Raw genomic sequence first — 18,893 nt, 5'->3', positions numbered from 1 at the left:
AATATAAAATGTGTTGGGTTTATTTAACTTAGGGGGTTAAATAAACCAATTACCCAAGTTGATTAATTAAATTCAATTTATGCAATGCTCCAATTATAAAGTGTTGGGAACAGCTGTATCACTAAACCTAAATTTTATGTAGCTAAAAAGTAAATTATGAGGCACAATGATATTATCACAATGGGAAAAACATTGGTAGAAAAAACTCCAACGAGTGATATATAGGTTACCATTCCTTGAAAAATCTACTAATAAAAATTGAGGTTACATGAACAAGGAATATATTTGATCCCAAAATATCTACCTACGAACCTATTGAGCTATCCAAGCGCAACTCTAATCTAGTTGGACTACTTTTCTTAGCTACCTTCTTCAATGTGCACAAATCTCAAATCTATGATTGAGTTCACCACAACAACAACTTAATTACATTAACCTTGGTGCAAAGTTCTTTATAGTAACACATTCCAACGGAGAACTGGAAGTAGCTTAATACCAAACCCAAGGGGCACAAGGTCACAATAACTGCTCTTAATATGTGTATATTCTCTCTATATAATGTTCACTATAAAAAGAATATATTTTAATTTATACCTTTAAGTACCCTATGCATGAATCCGTAGATATGCCAATTCATCATGGGCTGAAACTTAAAAATTCAATTCAAAATCCCATAGCTTGATTGGTCGAGCAAGTATTGAGAATTACTAACTCTCAATGTAGGAGTCAAGTAGGGATGGCAATAACAACCCAACCCGCGGGTACGCGGCCCTACTTGACTTGATAAACAGTAGGGTTGGATCTAGGTTTTTAAAATAAAACCTGAAGCAAGTCTAGGTCGGGTCTGGGTTTTGTTAAAACTTGCCCCAAACCTGAACCTAATCCGTTTAGCTATAAGTAAAATTACCACCCAAAAAAAAAAAAAAAAAAAAAAAAAAACTACCTATATATATCATAACCCTAACCCTAAAATATCTCATTCTTTCATTCTCTAATTCCTCCCTCAACTCAACTGCCTCTCTCACCTTACCCTCACTCACTCTCACTCTCATTTGCCCCTCACGGTCTCACCTAGTCACCCTCACCCTCACTCACTCACCGACCCACCCTCACCCTCACTCTCATCATGTGGTGGTTGCTATTTGACATGGAGGAGCACGGATCTCGTGGTGGTTGCTATTTTTCATGGAGGAGCACGAATCTCGTGGTGGTTGCTGTTTGTCACGAAGGAGCACGAGATTGTTAGATCGGAGCACGGGATTGTTAGATCGGAGAGAGATGTGATGATCAAAGGAGCTCTTGGTCGTGTTGAGGTCAGGTGAAGCCCAGAGGTGGGATTGATGGCTAAAACCATCGTCGATGGAGCTTTGGTGTTCTTAGTTCTTTTTTCTTTTCTTTTTTGGGTTCATTTCCGCTCTCAGTATTTTTTAATTTTGGGTATTTATCTGAGGATTCAATATGTATAGAATGTAGTGCATGTGTATATTTTGTGTTGGTTTAGTTGACTATAGCACCTGAGATAACTTCAAAGAATGTGAACCGGAGTTGATGTTTATGTTAATGTAAAAATCAGTCCATAAATGGAGTTTTGTTCCTAGAGTCAAGACCATTAATCTTCACTATTTTAAGCAGATTACATTCGACTCTAAGTAAATGGAGAATGATTTTTTACAACATTGAAATTTTTCTACAAAACGCAACAAACACTTCTCTTCTTTCTTTCGTTTTTTGGTATTGGATGAAAGAATAATGATGTGCATTGATAATAACTTAATTTTGCATATTTATATCATATTGGAAAGCATTATCATACTTATTTTGAGTTAATTCATGCATTTTATATTTGGTTTTGGAAAAATGCTAAATAATCAATTTTGTGCTTAATTGAATCTTATTACGTGAATTTGTCTTTTGTAGGAAAATGGAATTAAATAAGTTGATTTGTACAAAGAAGAAAGCTAGTGGACTTTACTTTTACAAAGGCCATGATGAAGTTAAAGAAGGCCAACCCAATTAAATTTAAGTCCAATTGGGGCAAGGAATCAAAGGAAATTTGCACCAAATCCAAGTCCAATTTGGATTAGGATTTCAGCCTGCACATCAGTTAGTATTTTTAGCATTACTTTTGGCTTAGACGTCCAATTGAGATGATTCAAGTTGGGCTGGAAATTTAACTTAAAGGGCTACAACTTTTTAGTTTACCAAAAGTCCGAATTCTGATGTTAAATGGGCCAAAATCGTCGGATAAGTGAAGCCTAAAAATCTGGGATTTTCTCCAAACGAAAATTCAACTTGTAATAGGATTCATTGACCTATTTAAAGGCTCTTTAGGGCAAAATTCAGGGAGGCTAGTGCTAGGGCTGTGATGCAAAACAGAAAATTGGGGCAAGAGATAGTGCCGCATATGGCTTCTCTATAGCTTTTCTCCATGATAGCATTGTGACTATTTCTTTCTCTATTTTATTTGTCTAGTTTAATGTTTAGTATTTTATTCTTGTGTTTTATTTCAATTACCATGAGTAGCTAAATTTATAATTAGGGTTGAGGAAGAAACCTTGTTAAGGATTATCAGTAATATTTATGTGATTTGATTTTTCCCACAATAGTTGTTCTTTAATGATTTAAATTGTTCTTGCTTCATATCAATTGACTAAGATGAGATTCTAGATATGAGTTCAATCATGTTTTTCTCATGATTTAGGATTTGTCTTAATTAATTAAATGCTTGGTTTATTATTTCTTGATTTTATACATAAGAAGCGAAGAAGAGCATGCTTTAGATATTTAAATAGAAGTTTTAATGATAATGTACGAGCCCAATTTTCCACAAAGGGTTGGGTCCAGTGTTTGAGCTCACAATTTACTTGTTTAGTAGGTTTTGGGTATCCTACAATGGGTAGTCCCTAGGCAGGTCCATTAAAGTGTAATACGGAAGCTAACTCCTCTCTTTCTCTCTTAAAGACTCTCTTTCATATGCTCGGCTATTCTATCTATCTTATCTCACCAACGTCCAACCTTTTTTCCTCCTTCTCTTCATCTATTTATAGCTAATAGATAGTGGATTGGGTTATGATTGTCCTCTAATACCACTCATGTGAGTGGGACCCAAGTTGATTATTCCTGACAAAATTATGCTTTGTTGGGAATAGAAGCTGTGACATTGGGGTTGGTGCTAGCCGTCGAAATCTATTTGGCAATGGAGTCCCCCAAGGCACTCCCAGTCAACAGTTGTATGACCGAGTATCATCGATATACCCACTAATCAGCGAGACCGTCCTGCCCCAGTACCGAACTCCTAAATGATGGGCTCACTTTTTTGGGCCGCTTGAGGGTCAACCATTGGAAATGGTGAGCCTGGAGGCAAGGTACTGCCTTATGGACCTCTTCAAGTTTGGGCTCGGGAAAATGGGCCCTTTACTGTGTGCCGTACAGATAATATTCTCCATAGTAGCAAGATTGATTTCTAGATTATCATGTAATGGTTGGGAAAAATTAATGATCGTAAATATATGCTGATATGAATTAACAAGACGAATTCTAAAATCTTAATTCCTTTCTCTTGATTGTTTACATCTTTTTACTGCATTATATCTTTTGCTTAGTTTAATTATTTGCTTAGTTTATTTAATTTCAAAGCAACCTATTTTTATTAAAGTAGATTAGGATTAATTTGGTTAAGATTTGATTAATTTTCCTACGTTCATACAAGTCCCTGTGGGTTCGATCTCATTCTTGTCAAACTATACTTCGGTACGGTTCGTACACTAGCGAGTACTTTAAAATTTCACAACAAATAATGCATTAAACAAAATAAAAAAGAGAGTACATGACATCAGGTACAAAATATTAGAAGCATATATATCATTGCTTACAACTGGCTTATAATTAAGATTTTATGAGTCTAAATTAATTGTAATTAAGATTTTACTACCAGTCTTGTTTAAAGCAACTCCTTGTAGCAGTCGGAGAATAGATGGAGGAATTGATCAGTGGCAGAGCTAGGAATTTGTAGTTGGGGGGGGGGCCGAGTAATAAATAAGAGGATTACATTTGTCTTTCTTAATATATATCGATACCATGTATAATTATCTAAAATATATAGTAGTGTCATAAACACAATTCAATATACAATACGTGTTTTTTTTTTTGTGATACGTATATATAACACAATTAAGTGGATTAATTTATAACTCAATATAGTTTTTAATTTGCCTATCAACCTAGGTTTTCAAGTTAAATTACAACATATTAATTATAATGATTAAGATAAAAGAATATTATTAATAGGTTAAAAGATAGCTAAAAATTAGACAACAATCATTGAAAAATGCATAAAAATAAATTGAATCAAAATATCTAGGGATATATTTTGTCAAATTAATAATAAGTTATTATATTTATATGTTATATAATATATTTATCAATTAAAAAAATAAAGAATAGATGAAGACAAGCCATAGTGGTTCTAGGACCATAATTATTTTATAACCTTTTGCCACAACTTATCATGACAGGTTGAGAGTGGTTGTCTATTACTTATATATGAACTCACAACTTTTTCTCCACCAATCACACTTGACTACATCTTGTAACAAAAAAGTTATGAAATAAGTTGTGGTAATATATTTTTTTCCGTACCACACCTGGGAGTAAACTAAACTACTAAAGTGATATATCAAGTTTGCTTTTGACTTGTATGTTTTTGAACCATACATATGGTCCTTTCTTGATAGCTTTATTGTATTGGAATTAGAGAAAGCAGTGTAGAAGTCTTGGAGTCTGTAAATTGTATAGCACTAATCTAAGCGTGTGTTTGGATTCACCTTTGCGGGCGTTTGCATTTTCATTTTTCAGCGTTTTTCTCTTCTTCTTCTTTTTTTTCACGCGTTTCAGGAAGACAATTATCATTGTTCACACACTGTAGTAGCACTGTTCATGGGACCCACGGCCACTTTATTCAAAAAAATATTAAAAATGGGTCCCACAGCACTATTCACACATTTAAAAATTATTTTGCTACCGTGTTTTCAGTTTTCAGTTTCAATAAAAATAAGTTATATCCAAATAAACCCTAAGTATCTGTTTGGATACTGAGGTTTGTGCGTCTATGTTTTCTCTTTTTTTTTTTTTTTTTTTTTTTTTTGGAGAAGCGTGTTTCTCAAACTTTATGTCACACTAGTGGGTCTTATACACTATTCATAGGACTCGCAAACCTTTTTTTTTCTAATAACTTTTTCATTAAAAATGAGTCTCACGGCACTATTCACATATTTAAAAATTATTTTACTACAGTGTTTTCAGTTTTTAGCAGTACCCAAACGGACCCTAATTATCAATTACTTGAAGTAAAAAAGAGAAGGAAAAGACAAATGGGACAGAGAGACAAAGGAGAAAACTAAGAGAACGTAAACTACAAATCTACTAGCAATGGCATTGGCGGCGTAATTTTTTGAATATGAAGAAAAAAAAAAGTGTGAAACATAGGCTCCTTCAACTATCAATACCAAAGTAAGCTAGGGAGATTTTTTATTTATTTTTTCAAAAAACAAGAAAGGGGCATTTTTTGAAATTATTTTTCTTTCTTCATAAAATTGTTATGCCAAAGGAGTTTCTTTGAAAAACATTGGGGGGGGGGGGGGGGGGGGGGGCGCAGAAGGCTACCTTCTTTGAAAAATCTTCTAACATTTTCGGATATTTCATTTATGAGTGCATATATTTCAATTTTAAAAAAAAATTATATATTTTGAGGGGCCAAGGCCCCCCTCGGCCCCAACGTGTCTCTACCTCTGGAATTGATGAGCATCTAGTGCAAAAGAGACTTTTCCTAGCCAAAACTTCATCACCTTCATTTGGTTTAACGTGAGAGTGCTTGTTTTATCATTACAAATGGTAGTGGCAGAGCCCATGGCCTTACAAGTAGAGAGCTTCCGCACCATTACCTGATCAACCATCATTCTTTTCATGTAAAAAGCAAGTGTGAGCGTAAATATGGTTTGAGGATAGATATAGTTAAAAAAAAAAAAGTAAATATAATAGGTTAAATAGCTATGTAGCATGATTACGGACACAACATGTAGTACAATGATATGGCATTTCTTGAAAAATTAGGATGTGATACGTCGATGATACAACAATTAATTAATATTTATTTTTAGGTATATATATTTTATATTTCAAATAAGTTGTGTTTATTTTGGATTTACAAAGTATGTAACAACAATGAAATGTTTGGAAATATATCTAAAATTAATTTTAAGCAATAAAATATTGTTTAAAGTACGAATTAAAGAGTTCAAATAAACTAAACACCCATAAAAAGAGTTCAAATAACCAATATTCAATATCAAAATAAAACAAGTGAACAACTGAATTAAAAATTGATTTTTTTTTTCTTCCTGAGTGCATACTTGACACGTTTGTGTCCATATCAAATACATGTCTGCGATACATTGGCAATTCTACCGTGTCCGTGCTTTCCAGTTAAACAATATGCTAAAATAACTCTGGAAGACAAGAAACAAAGGATCAGAACAAAGAAGTTCAAGCGGTGAAGCGAGGATGGAATTGTGGAAGACAAGAAACCAACTAAAGTTAAATGATTTGCGTGGCTAGCCTAAAAGAATCTCCTTCCAACTAATTTTAACTTGGCAAAGAGAAGCGTTGTAGCGGAAAGATGGTGTGAAAACTGCAAACTATACGAAGAAAATATTGTTCATGCGTTACGGGGCTGTGAAATGGTGTGTGAAGCATGGTATAAATACCCTCCTTGAAAATAATCAATACCAGTACTCCAGTCTAATTTTGCATCTTTGGTGTGAAAGTGCTCGAATCAATAATGATGAAAAATCTAAGAATAACCAAATGTTCTAATTAACATATTAATTTTTTCTCATGCCAAACATTAACAGTTTATCTGTCGTTTTATTTTTAAAAAATAGGCTAAAATACAAAACTAACCCTCTAAATTTTACATTTTGTCATTTCATTCTTTTAAATTTCAATTTTGTCATTCCCGTCCTCTAAGTTTCAAATTTGGTCAATTTAGTCCTCTGTTAAGCTTCGGTTAACAGTGGTCGTCTACTAACCAAAACGACGCCGTTTCGGATTTTAAAAATTTTTTAATTAAAAAAAACTGAAAAATGTTAATTAAAAAAAGAAGAAGAAGAAGAAAGAACCTAGGGGAATGACGTCATTCCCTTGCCAGGTTTGAATATGAATGGCATTGTTAATTTTTGATCTCCTCTGAATTGATTCCAGTAAGTTCTTGCTCATTGTCATGCTTCAACTGGAAAACCTGTTTCTAAAAGATCTTCCAATCCTCTGAATTGATTCCATTAATTTCATTACGTTGAAGCATTCAATTCTTAGAAGAAACAAAGTGGAGTCATAATGAGGAGAAAGACATAAGATGGAAATTGCTGATGTCAGCAATTTCCATCCAAGATATAACGACATGAACTAAATTGACATGACATTGACATTTTAGGGACCAAATTGACACAATTAAATTTAAAATCAGCAATTTTCATCTAAAAGATAACAGGCAATGACTAAATTGACACGAAATTGAAAAGGTAGAGACTAAATTGAAATATCGTCTAAATGATAGAGACCAAATACGTAGTTTACCCTAAATGTTATTAACGTGAAGGAAAGGATGGGTCGAGTTGAATGGTTTTTTCATTCCAACCTATCACATGGGTCCAACTCAATCCACATGGGCTGGGTTTGACAGTTTTTTTAATTAAAAAAAAAAAAATGAGCATTAGAACAACAACAACTGACTGTATAAAAATTTACAAGTGTTTTTTGTCCCCATCCCATCATCTAAAAATTCTAAGCATAACAGCATAAACAAATAATGAAACCAAATGACATTTAAATAATAAGAAGGATAAAAGAGTAATTAATAATAATAATAATAATAATATATATATATGTGTGTGTGAGAGAGAGAGAGAGAGAGAGAGAGAGAGAGAGAGAGAGAGTCTGGTTAGGTTAGGCAGAGTTGTCAATCCTAAATCCACTTACCCAAACCAATTAGAAAAGGAGTTCTTTTTTTTAGGGGGGTATCTACTTCATTTTTTTCGTACCAATTGCCATTTCATAAAGATTGAAATTCGGTGCCTTCGAAGTTGGTGGAAGTTATTACTCTTCATTTTTTTTCATAAAAATGAGATGTACAATTAATATTTTGCACACCTGGTGAAAATAGCCAAATACCACATTTTGGCAAAATTTGTGGCAACTAGTACTGTGTTAGAAATATTTAGCAATCTACCACTTTTTTAATATTCGAGTTCCACCAAATCGAGTTCTAAATAGTACCCAAGTTCAGTGAACTCGAGTTCCTAATGAGTCACCAGCGTGGCACTGCTGATTTGGAATTTGTGTAATTAAAAAAAATAATGTGGTACTCAATATTATTGAAATTGAGCATCTCTTTATAGTACTCAAGCTTAGTGCAGTCGAGCACCTTTTTTTTTCTTTTCTTTTTTTTTTCTTTTTCTACTTTTTGTTTATGTTGGAATGGCTTGAATAGTCAAACTTAGTGGCTTGACATTAGCCAACAAACCATTAAATGGCTTGCATGCCCATGTCAGGAAGATGCATGATATTCAAAAAGTTTTATGCATGAAGAAATGCAAGAACTTGTATTAAATGTTCTTCATGAATTGTCAAAGAAGATGGTCAGGAACAACACCTGACATGCAAACCAAATTCATGCTTCTTTTCTTTTAGCCGAAATGAATGACACTTTGGCCATAAATGCTTGCCATTTTCTTTGACTTGACAAGTTTCATGAAAGTGCTAAAGCTTTGGAGAAATAGGCAACCTTAGTTTGGTGGACACAACGATCACAAGAGAAAGAAGCAAACAAAGAAAGCCATTGAGTTAATATGTGTCAAGGATGAGAATGGCATATAGCATATATAGTTGTATATAAAGATAGAGTCAACACAGTAGTTGTGCGGAAAACTAGTCAGCATTTCCTAAGTAAAAAGTTTTGTAAGAAAAAAAAAAAGAAAAAAAAAGAAAAAGAAAGGGTACTCGACTACATGACGCTTGAGTACTATAAAGAAACTCAATTTTAGTAATATCGAGTACCACATTATTTTTTTAATTACACAAATTCCAGGTCAGCAGTGTCACACTAGCGACTCACTAGGAACTCGAGTTCAGAGTACTAAAAAAGTGATAGATTGTTAAATATTTCCGAAAAAGTACTAGTTTGTTACAAATTTTACCAAAACGTGGTATTTGGCTATTTTCACCAAGCACACTTACTATAAAATGCGCTCTTCCAACTTCCAAGTTTCACGTACAAATGCAACTTCCAAGAATAACAGGTCGCGAAACTCAAATACAAGTTGTTATCTAAAGTCTAAACTGAACGTATCAGGTGGAAGTAACATATTGTACCATGCATGTTAGAGCATTTAACACTCCCAATATCTGACAACGCTAAGTAAAATTCATAGTTTTTGCCCCTTGTGGTTATTCATTCCAAAACAAACAGCTTTGAAAGAGGGGGCAAAAAACTAGAAGTGGTAACGGATCTGAACAACACGGAGAGAGAAATATAAAAGGCTGCTCGGGGACAACTAACAAGTAACAGAGTCCAAAGTTACGGCTACCGTTTCAAACCATGTTCCGGTTTGCTTATTGAAAAGAAATATTTAAGTACCAACTTATTTTAATGTGTCGTGTCGGAATTATTGTTACTCTATATCAAAACTAAGTATTAGAGCTCTTAAAAGTATAAGCCATATTTTAATTAATGTGTTAATCTCTAAGTCATAATAATAATATTAATAATAAATTAACATTTTAAAAATATATATAATAAGAATAAAATGTACCTAGGAAAAAAAAACAACCTAGATGATAAATCATGTGGCGTTAAGAGTGAAGGAGATTGAAAAGTCAATGTTCAAAGTTAGAACTTTCGGCTTCCCTTTTAAATGTTAAGATAAACTACATATTTGGTCTTTATCCTTTATACCATATTTTAATTTGTATTTGATCCTTAACCTTTTAGTTCTATGTCAATTTAGTCCTTGCCGTTATCTTTTAAATGAAAATTGCTAATATAACAGTATGGAAATTAACACGGCATTGAAAGGTTAAAGACCAAATTGACACAATTGTAATCTTTAATTTTCATCTAAAAGATAACGGGCAACGACTAAATTGACACAAAATTGAAAGGTTAGAGACCAAATTAACACAATTGAAAAGCTAGGGACCAAATTGAAATATGGTGTAAAAGATAGAGGTCAAATATGTAATTTATCCTAAATGTTACTAACATGAAGGAAGAAGTGTACATGGGTCGAGTTGAATGTTTTTTCAATCCAACCTATGTGTGTGAGAGTTTGTCTTTTTTAAAGAAGAGGGGGGTATCTCCTTCATTTTTTCGTACCAATTGCCATTTCATAAAGATTAAAATTTAGTGCCTTCGAAGTCAGCGGAAGTTATTACTCTTGAATTTGGAAGTTGAACTACTGTACGTTGACCACTTTATTTGCGTGAACCTTACTACGGCAATATTTTTCAACAAATTCAAACATTTCTAGGTAGTGACAAAATATTAAAAAAATCATAATTTTCTTATTGGCATAAAAGGAAGTCATAGTATCGTTTTCTAAGAAAAAAAATTTGGTAAATAGAAGCTCCTTCCTGCCCCAATCTAAGCTCTATGGGTGTTTCAGAGTAAAGATCTGAGTTTACTTTTAACGAAATGAGTAATGTATTGATTTGTGAGTGTTATGTTAAATTTTTTGGACAAATCTAAGAAGACTAGCTAAACATTTGTACGTAATTTGGAAAATCATAATTATATTTTTTTTTTGTCCAAATCATTTTTTTTTTTAGAGAGATTTATTGTCCACATTTGAATTTATACAAGACTAGCTTCCAACTAAAAAAAAAACACTAGCTTCATATAATTTATTATCAAGAAAACTAATTGTTTAGGGTTTAGCTCCATATTCCTAATCTAATCTAACTGATTTTTTTTTTTTTTTTTTTTGGTTGAATATGTATAAGCAATGTTTGTAGTCAATTGTGATTCATTTCAAATTAGTTAGATTTTGTGGTTCTAATCTAACTAATTTGAATGAATCACAAGTGACTACAAACATTGCTTATACAAATAATTAACTAATACAAATAAGTCACGTAATATTCCTTTTCCTCTAAGAAAACACCATTGAACTCCAAATATAATATCATTTACTATGTAATAAAAGTTAGGTTTAGATAACGTGGTTGCACCAAGTGGATTCACCATATTGTAGAATTTTTTTTAAAAATTTTTAGATTTAAAAAAAATATATATAATTTTTTTTTCCTATAATTTCTAAGTTGATAAAAATCTTAATTTGATTACAATCCAAATTTTTCATCTTATCCACGTAATTCTTATTTTGTACGTGTAGTGTATTATAAAAAATGTAGCAACTTTCTTATTTTTTAATTACTACACTACACATAAAAAGAAAACATTTATATATATATAAAAAAAATCTAATGCATCATAAATTGCAGTAACATATACTACACTAAAAAAAAGAGGTCTAATGCATCTTAAATTGCAGAAATGTAGAGACATAGTGTAATCCAATTCTTCTTATTTTTTATTTACTACACTAAAAAAGGTGTAATCCATATTGCAGAATTTTTTTTGAGATTTATTTTTTTTAGGAAGAATTTTTTTTTAGATTTAAAATGATAAGACACGTAAATTAAAAAAAGAAAAAAGAAAAAACCTTGGAAACATGGATAAGATAACTAATTTACTTAGATTAGGATCGTGTAACCATTAATATTTTATTTAAAATTAAAAATTAAAAATTATAGATAAAAAATAACTTTAGAAAAAAAAAAAAATACACGTTGTTGATTAAAATTTCACATAGAATTGGTGTTTCTTTAATTCCAAACCATCTAATAATTTCTCTTATAATTTAAATTCAATATAATTTGAAACTCTATGTCTAATTGAACTCTCCCAAGTCCTAACTTCCAAGTTTTTTGGATAAACATGCATCCTAAGTGATGAGTTTTACATTTTGTTCTTATTCTTTTTTTAAAATGTTAATTGTGATCATTTTTTTAATACATATCTTATTCCTAATAATTCTATTTCTCTTATAATTCCTAAATTGACTAGAAATCTAGCACCTTCACAATTGAAAATTCTCTATTTATATGGTTTTTTTTAGTGTATTCTTCTTTCTTTCTTTCTTTCTTTCTTTCTTTCTTTCTTTTTTCCTTTTTTTTATTTATTTTAATGGAGATAGAAACACTACTTATTGTTCTAATCGATTTTTTCTCTCCCCATTATTAATAATAAGTTTGTATCTCGCTTTTTGTTTGTAGTAGAACGCTTAATTAAAACAATACTATTACAGGCATGCTTCTTTTTCTTTTTTCTTTTTTATGTTTCACTTATGAGTCATAAATACAATTATAAATCCATGAAATCAATTATATGAACCTCTATAAATATTTCACCTTTATGATTTGTCAGGCATCAATTATTATTTGAGTTTATTTTGTTTGTAGTAGAATGTTTTATCAAAGCCACCATCCACTCTATTACAGGTATGTTTATTCTCTTTATTTTTGTTTTCTATGGTTCTGTTTATGAGTCATAAAGTCAATTTTAAATCCAAGAAATTCATTATATAAGCCTATATAAATATTTTCACATTTATGATTTGTCATTAGTTATTATTTGAGTTGGTTTTGTTTGTAGTAGAATGCTTTATCAAAGTCACCATCCATATTATTGTACTTATGTTTCTCTTCTTTGTTATTTTTGTGTTTGTGTTTTTTTAATTTATGGTTCTTCTTATGAGTAATTAAAGCATGAAATATATTATATAAACCTCTATAAATATTTCACATTCTTCTATAAATATTTCACCTTCATGATTTGTTTGCATCAATTATTATTTGAGTTAAACTTAAAGGTATAGGAAAACAAAGAAAAAAAACTTTGATATATTCATTAGGGATTGATGAAAGACTAATAGCTACTTTTCTTGAAAAGCTAAAAATGAGTTGACTTCTCTTTGAACTTTGTTTTGTTGGATTGTGTGGAAGATGGATATCTAAGTCAAGAAGGCATCTTGGCATCTCATGAGATTTCTCTCTTAACATGTGAAATGTCATGTGGAATCCATATATACCATGGAATTCATAAAATTGACTCATAAGATAATTTTTTATAAGCATATATTACGACTTTTTAAGAAAAATTTACATCTATTACTCTTTATTTAATTTTTTGATAGTACATCTATTACTTTGATCTACTGTTTGTGTCAGGATCAAGGTTGGATTATTCTTCCTTTTTATCTTTAAAAAATATGTTTAGCTTTTTTCTTCTTCTCTTGTTTGGTTTTGCATTTATGAATTATTTGTACTCATTTTTTTTTTCCATCATAGGTTTTATCTATTAATTATCTAAGAATTATCAAATTTTGTATTTCCTCCTACAACAAGGGTTTCATCTTTTTTATTTCTATGTTGTATTTAAGTTATGCTTATATGTGCATTATTAAATTAAATTAATTTTCTTGAATAGTAAAATTTTTATGTTACTATTTCTCATTTTTATTTTTGTTGTTAGTAATATTATATGTGCGCGTTACAAAAATGTCATTATAAGACAACCGATAAGTTAGAGGAGAATTATGTTTATTTTTTTGGCAAATGAAATACTTTTGGTTAAGTTTCCATAGGTTTTTGATTATTAAATTTGGGAATTTTTCATATAAATATGTTGTGTGATTGCTTGATACTTTTAAGAACAATAATTTATACGCAATTTATATAATCTAGATTCAAGAGATTACTAATTTATTATTTCTCAATAAAATTATACTAAAAGTTTCTAACTAAAACCGTGCAACGCATGAGCATAATACTAGTAAGTTCTAAAATTTCAACTCGTGTCGCGTGGTCTTCAATGACATTAAAATGAGAGAAGGCTCACTTCAGAATTTTAGGAAGTATGAAATGATCGAGTTGTCTCAAGTAGTTTCTTTCATGTTCTAGAATATTTTCATCTTCTTTTCCACAATATATATATATATATATATATGTATATTTTTTTTTTTTTTTCATGTCGTTAAAACCACAACAAGCACATTGAATTGTCCAAGAGTTCCGACCATTGCCCTTTCAAAACAAGTATGACTTTGATACCATTTGTTATATGTATGGTGTGGATCAAGTAATGGATTGGTTTGTCATCGTGATTTGTGACTGGTTCGGATTAATAATTCTGGACAATATATAATAAGTATATAATAATTCCCTCATTTTCTGTATTTTGATTAAAAGAAATAAAACGAGTAAACCTTTTTTCGTGGGATACCATACCTGATGAATAATATTCAACTTTTCATTGAATATGAAAGGTTTCGTGTTGACTTGCAAAAGCGAAGGCGAAGACGCGTATCGTGTAAGTAATATTATATTTAATAGGAGCGTGGATTAATGGCAGCGGCAGGGAACCTCATCCAGTCATCCTCATCCTCAAATGCTCAAATGAGTAATAGCAACGCATCAGCCAAGAAGTTGTATAGATGTTTCATCTTCATCATCATCATACACGGTCTTATTAATTTGACCGACACGCGAAGCGAACTATATATATGTCAACGCTCCCCCTTTTTCCATTTCATCTCAATTCTTTGCCTTCTAAAATTACTACAACCTACGTACACTTGTCAAACTCCTTTTGCTTCCCGATAATAGCCACAGAGATCATCATCTACTTCTGCTTCCCATTTCCTTCTTCAGGTTTCAGCTCCAATTCTTTCTTAATTAAACACTATTTGCTATCTCCATTCTCTTTTACATACATTTATTATTGCTCCTTTTATTTCCTAATATATAATATCATTCTCTGTCACAATTATATATTTTGGGTACGTAGAATGCGATAATTTTATTTCTTCTTACTACTATATTGTCAATCTCTAAAAGTATACTTTACCCCTATTCCATTCCAACTTCCAGGTTTTACAAAATTATATTTGTATTATTTTATTTTATTTTCGAAACAAAATTAAAAAGCGAGATTTTAAAAATTTATACCTACTCAATTATATAAAATAAAGTTAGCCAAACAAATCCTTATTTCATAAACCAAATCTCTATATATAGTAATATTCTTTTGTTTTGATTTTTTTATATCTCCTAAAAACCTTTTTGCTCATTCATCCTTTTATAATTTACTCGTGAAAAAATATTTGTCTGCTTTTCTTGCCTTCTTATTACTAAATTGTCAATTCCTTGCTTTCTTAAAGAGATTATTTTATAGTAAGCTACTAAATTTACGTACATTCATCCTTTGCTTCCCTAACTATGCCTACTATTAGTATTATCCTAGACAACTTGGAGTCCATACACTCTTTACTTAATGTACCTAACACCCTTAGTGAACCCAAAAAGAGATGGCGCTCGGCTTTTGTTTCCATCTATTATTATAGAGCCTTTCTATCTCTTTTCAAGACTTCCCTATCAAAGAAGAAAAATACCAAGATTTCACCCTACCATTCTTTCATAATTTTGGATCTCAATCAAGACAACAGGTTGAAAACTGATCAAGCAAGTCTCACAAAAATCAATCAAAAAACTCTCACACAGCTTGTGAAAGAGAAAAACATTGAAAACCTCCAAATTATTGGAGGCCTTGATAGACTAGCATCCGGTCTTAACACCAATGTTGAAAGCGGGATTCAAGGCAATATTGAAGACATTGCTCGCCGACAAGAGGCTTTTGGCACAAACACGTACAAAAGACCACCCACAAAGAGCTTCTTCCATTTTGTAGTGGAAGCCTTCAAGGATCTTACCATTCTCATCCTTCTAGGCTGTGCTGTTCTTTCTCTCGTGTTTGGCATCAAAGAAAATGGAATAAAAGAAGGATGGTATGACGGTGGAAGCATATTTGTTGCTATATTTCTAGTCATTGCTGTTTCCACCATAAGTAACTTTCGGCAAAACAGACAATTTGACAAGTTATCCAAAGTCAGCAACAATATCCAAATTGAAGTAGTAAGAGCTGGGAGGCGTCAACAGATTTCAATATTTGAAATTGTCGTTGGAGATGTCATTTGCTTAAAGATTGGAGATCAAGTTCCAGCAGATGGGCTATTCTTAGACGGGCATTCATTGCAACTGGACGAATCTAGCATGACAGGGGAAAGTGACCATGTAGAAGTAAATTGTAGTCATCCATTTTTGTTTTCTGGTACTAAGGTGGTTGATGGCTACGCTAGGATGCTTGTCACTTCGGTTGGGATGAACACGATATGGGGCGAGATGATGAGCTCAATCAGCCGCGATACCAATGAACAAACACCTTTACAAGTTCGGCTCAACAAGTTAACTTCATCAATAGGTAAGGTTGGCTTGGCAGTTGCTTTCCTAGTTCTTGTAGTCTTGTTGGTTCGATACTTCACTGGGAATACTACAGATGAGAATGGAAATAAAGAGTTCAATGGCAGCAGCACCAAGGTTGATGACATACTAAATGCTGTGGTGGGATTTGTAGCTGCTGCAGTTACTATAGTCGTGGTTGCAATTCCAGAAGGTTTGCCTTTGGCTGTGACACTTACGCTTGCTTATTCCATGAAAAGAATGATGGCTGATCAGGCAATGGTGCGGAAGCTCTCTGCTTGTGAGACCATGGGCTCTGCCACCACCATTTGTACTGACAAAACAGGCACCCTCACTCTGAATAAAATGAAGGTGACTAAGTTTTGGCTAGGAAAAGAATCTTTTGCACCAGCTACTTACTCATCAATCGCTCCATATATTCTTGAACTGCTACAAGAAGGAGTAGCTCTAAACACAACCGGTAGTGTTTACAAGCCTACTTCAGGGTCTGAAATTGAGCTCTCAGGCAGTCCCACTGAACAAGCAATTCTTTCATGGGCTGTTCAGGAGCTAAACATGGAAATGGAACAATTAACGCAAAGTCATAAGATTCTTTACGTTGAAGCATTCAATTCACAGAAGAAACGAAGCGGAGTCATGACAAGGAGAAAGACAGACGATACAATCCACGTGCACTGGAAAGGAGCTGCAGAGATGATATTGAAAATGTGTTCAAGTTACTATGATGCTTCTGGAATTATGAAAGATCTAGATGATAGTGAAAAGATGAAATTCGAACAAAGAATTCAAGGTATGGCAGCCAGTAGCCTCCGGTGCATTGCTTTTGCACATAAGCAAATTTCAAAAGAAGATCAAGAACATGATATGGAGCAAAGGAAGATAGAAGAAGATGGTCTGACCCTATTAGGACTGGTGGGTATTAAGGACCCATGTCGTCCAGGGGTAAAGAAGGCCGTGGAAGCTTGCCAAAAAGCAGGTGTGAACATCAAAATGATCACTGGAGACAATATTTTCACAGCCAAAGCTATTGCCACTGAATGTGGAATATTGAGGTTTGATCAAGACATGAGTGGAGCAGTGGTAGAAGGCATTGAATTCAGAAACTACACACCAAAGGAGAGAATGGAGAAAGTTGATAAAATTTGTGTGATGGCAAGGTCATCTCCCTTTGACAAGCTACTGATGGTAGAATGTTTGAAACAAAAAGGTCATGTGGTTGCAGTCACTGGAGATGGCACAAACGACGCACCAGCATTGAAAGAAGCTGATGTGGGGCTTTCAATGGGAATTCAGGGCACCGAGGTGGCCAAGGAGAGCTCAGATATTGTCATTTTGGATGACAACTTTGCCTCCGTTGCCACAGTTTTGAGGTGGGGAAGATGTGTGTACAACAACATCCAAAAGTTCATTCAATTCCAACTCACCGTGAATGTTGCTGCTCTTGTGATCAACTTTGTGGCAGCTGTCTCAGCTGGTGAAGTCCCATTAACAGCAGTTCAGTTATTATGGGTGAACCTAATTATGGACACATTGGGTGCCCTAGCTCTTGCAACAGAGAAGCCCACCAAGGAGTTGATGACAAAGCAACCAGTAGGTCGAACTGAACCACTTATTACCAACATAATGTGGAGAAATCTCTTAGCCCAAGCTTTGTATCAGATTATCGTCCTCCTGACCTTGCAATTCAAAGGTGAATCAATCTTTGGTGTGACTGAGAAGGTAAATGACACGTTGATCTTCAATACTTTCGTACTTTGTCAAGTGTTCAATGAATTCAATGCAAGAAAGCTTGAGAAGAAGAATGTGTTTAAAGGGATACATAGGAATAAGCTGTTTTTGGGGATCATAGTCATAACCATAGTCCTTCAGGTGGTGATGGTAGAATTTTTGAAGAAGTTTGCAGGTACAGAAAGGTTGAATTGGGGGCAATGGGGTGAGTGCATTGGATTTGGAATAGTATCTTGGCCAATTGGTTGGATTGTGAAGTGGATACCTGTTCCGGAAAGACCATTTTTGAGCTACCTAAACATGAAATAGACACAAGAACTTCCAACCCCATTTTCGTTGAAGACAAGCCCAAGGTTGATTGATATCTAATTGCTTGTAATTATGTATTGTAGCTAGGTCACTAAGTAGATGATTTTTTTTTTTTTTTTTTAGGAAGATTATGGGTGATATTTGATTTGTTTGTATAAGATGTACTGTATTTAGTTAATATATGATGATGTATTTCAATTCAGATATATGTAGAATTTGAATAATGTTTTATATATATATATAAGGGAATGCTTGAATGTAACTTAAAAATTAAAAATCAAACGGAACTTAGTATTGCGCAAAGCTAGTAATAGTGACAAGTAGATGATTTTTTAATTATTTTTTAGGAAGATTGTGGGTGATATTTGATTTGTTTGTATAAGATGTACTGTATTTAGTTAGTATATGATGATGTATTTCAATTCAAA

General features: G+C 32.7%; 1 protein-coding gene and 1 pseudogene across 1 annotated transcript; both read left to right on the top strand.

Annotated features, from left to right (window-relative positions):
• The window catches only part of LOC126690381 (uncharacterized), a 72,762-nt pseudogene that overhangs the window by 28,036 nt on the left and 25,833 nt on the right, over window positions 1-18,893 (top strand).
• LOC126689533 (putative calcium-transporting ATPase 13, plasma membrane-type) lies at window positions 14,698-18,667 on the top strand. Its single transcript, XM_050384781.1, has one exon. The coding sequence runs from the start codon at window positions 15,391-15,393 to the stop codon at window positions 18,463-18,465; it is 3,075 nt and encodes a 1,024-aa protein (XP_050240738.1). The 5' UTR covers window positions 14,698-15,390; the 3' UTR covers window positions 18,466-18,667.

The sequence above is a fragment of the Quercus robur genome, chromosome 6 (assembly GCF_932294415.1).
Source record: "Quercus robur chromosome 6, dhQueRobu3.1, whole genome shotgun sequence".
NCBI classification, from domain to species: Eukaryota; Viridiplantae; Streptophyta; class Magnoliopsida; order Fagales; family Fagaceae; genus Quercus; species Quercus robur.
This window is presented reverse-complemented; position numbering and strand designations above follow the sequence as displayed.

Coding starts and splice junctions, on each gene's coding strand:
- LOC126689533 (XM_050384781.1), top strand. CDS start 15,391: ATGCCTACTATTAGTATTATCCTAGACAACTTGGAGTCCATACACTCT.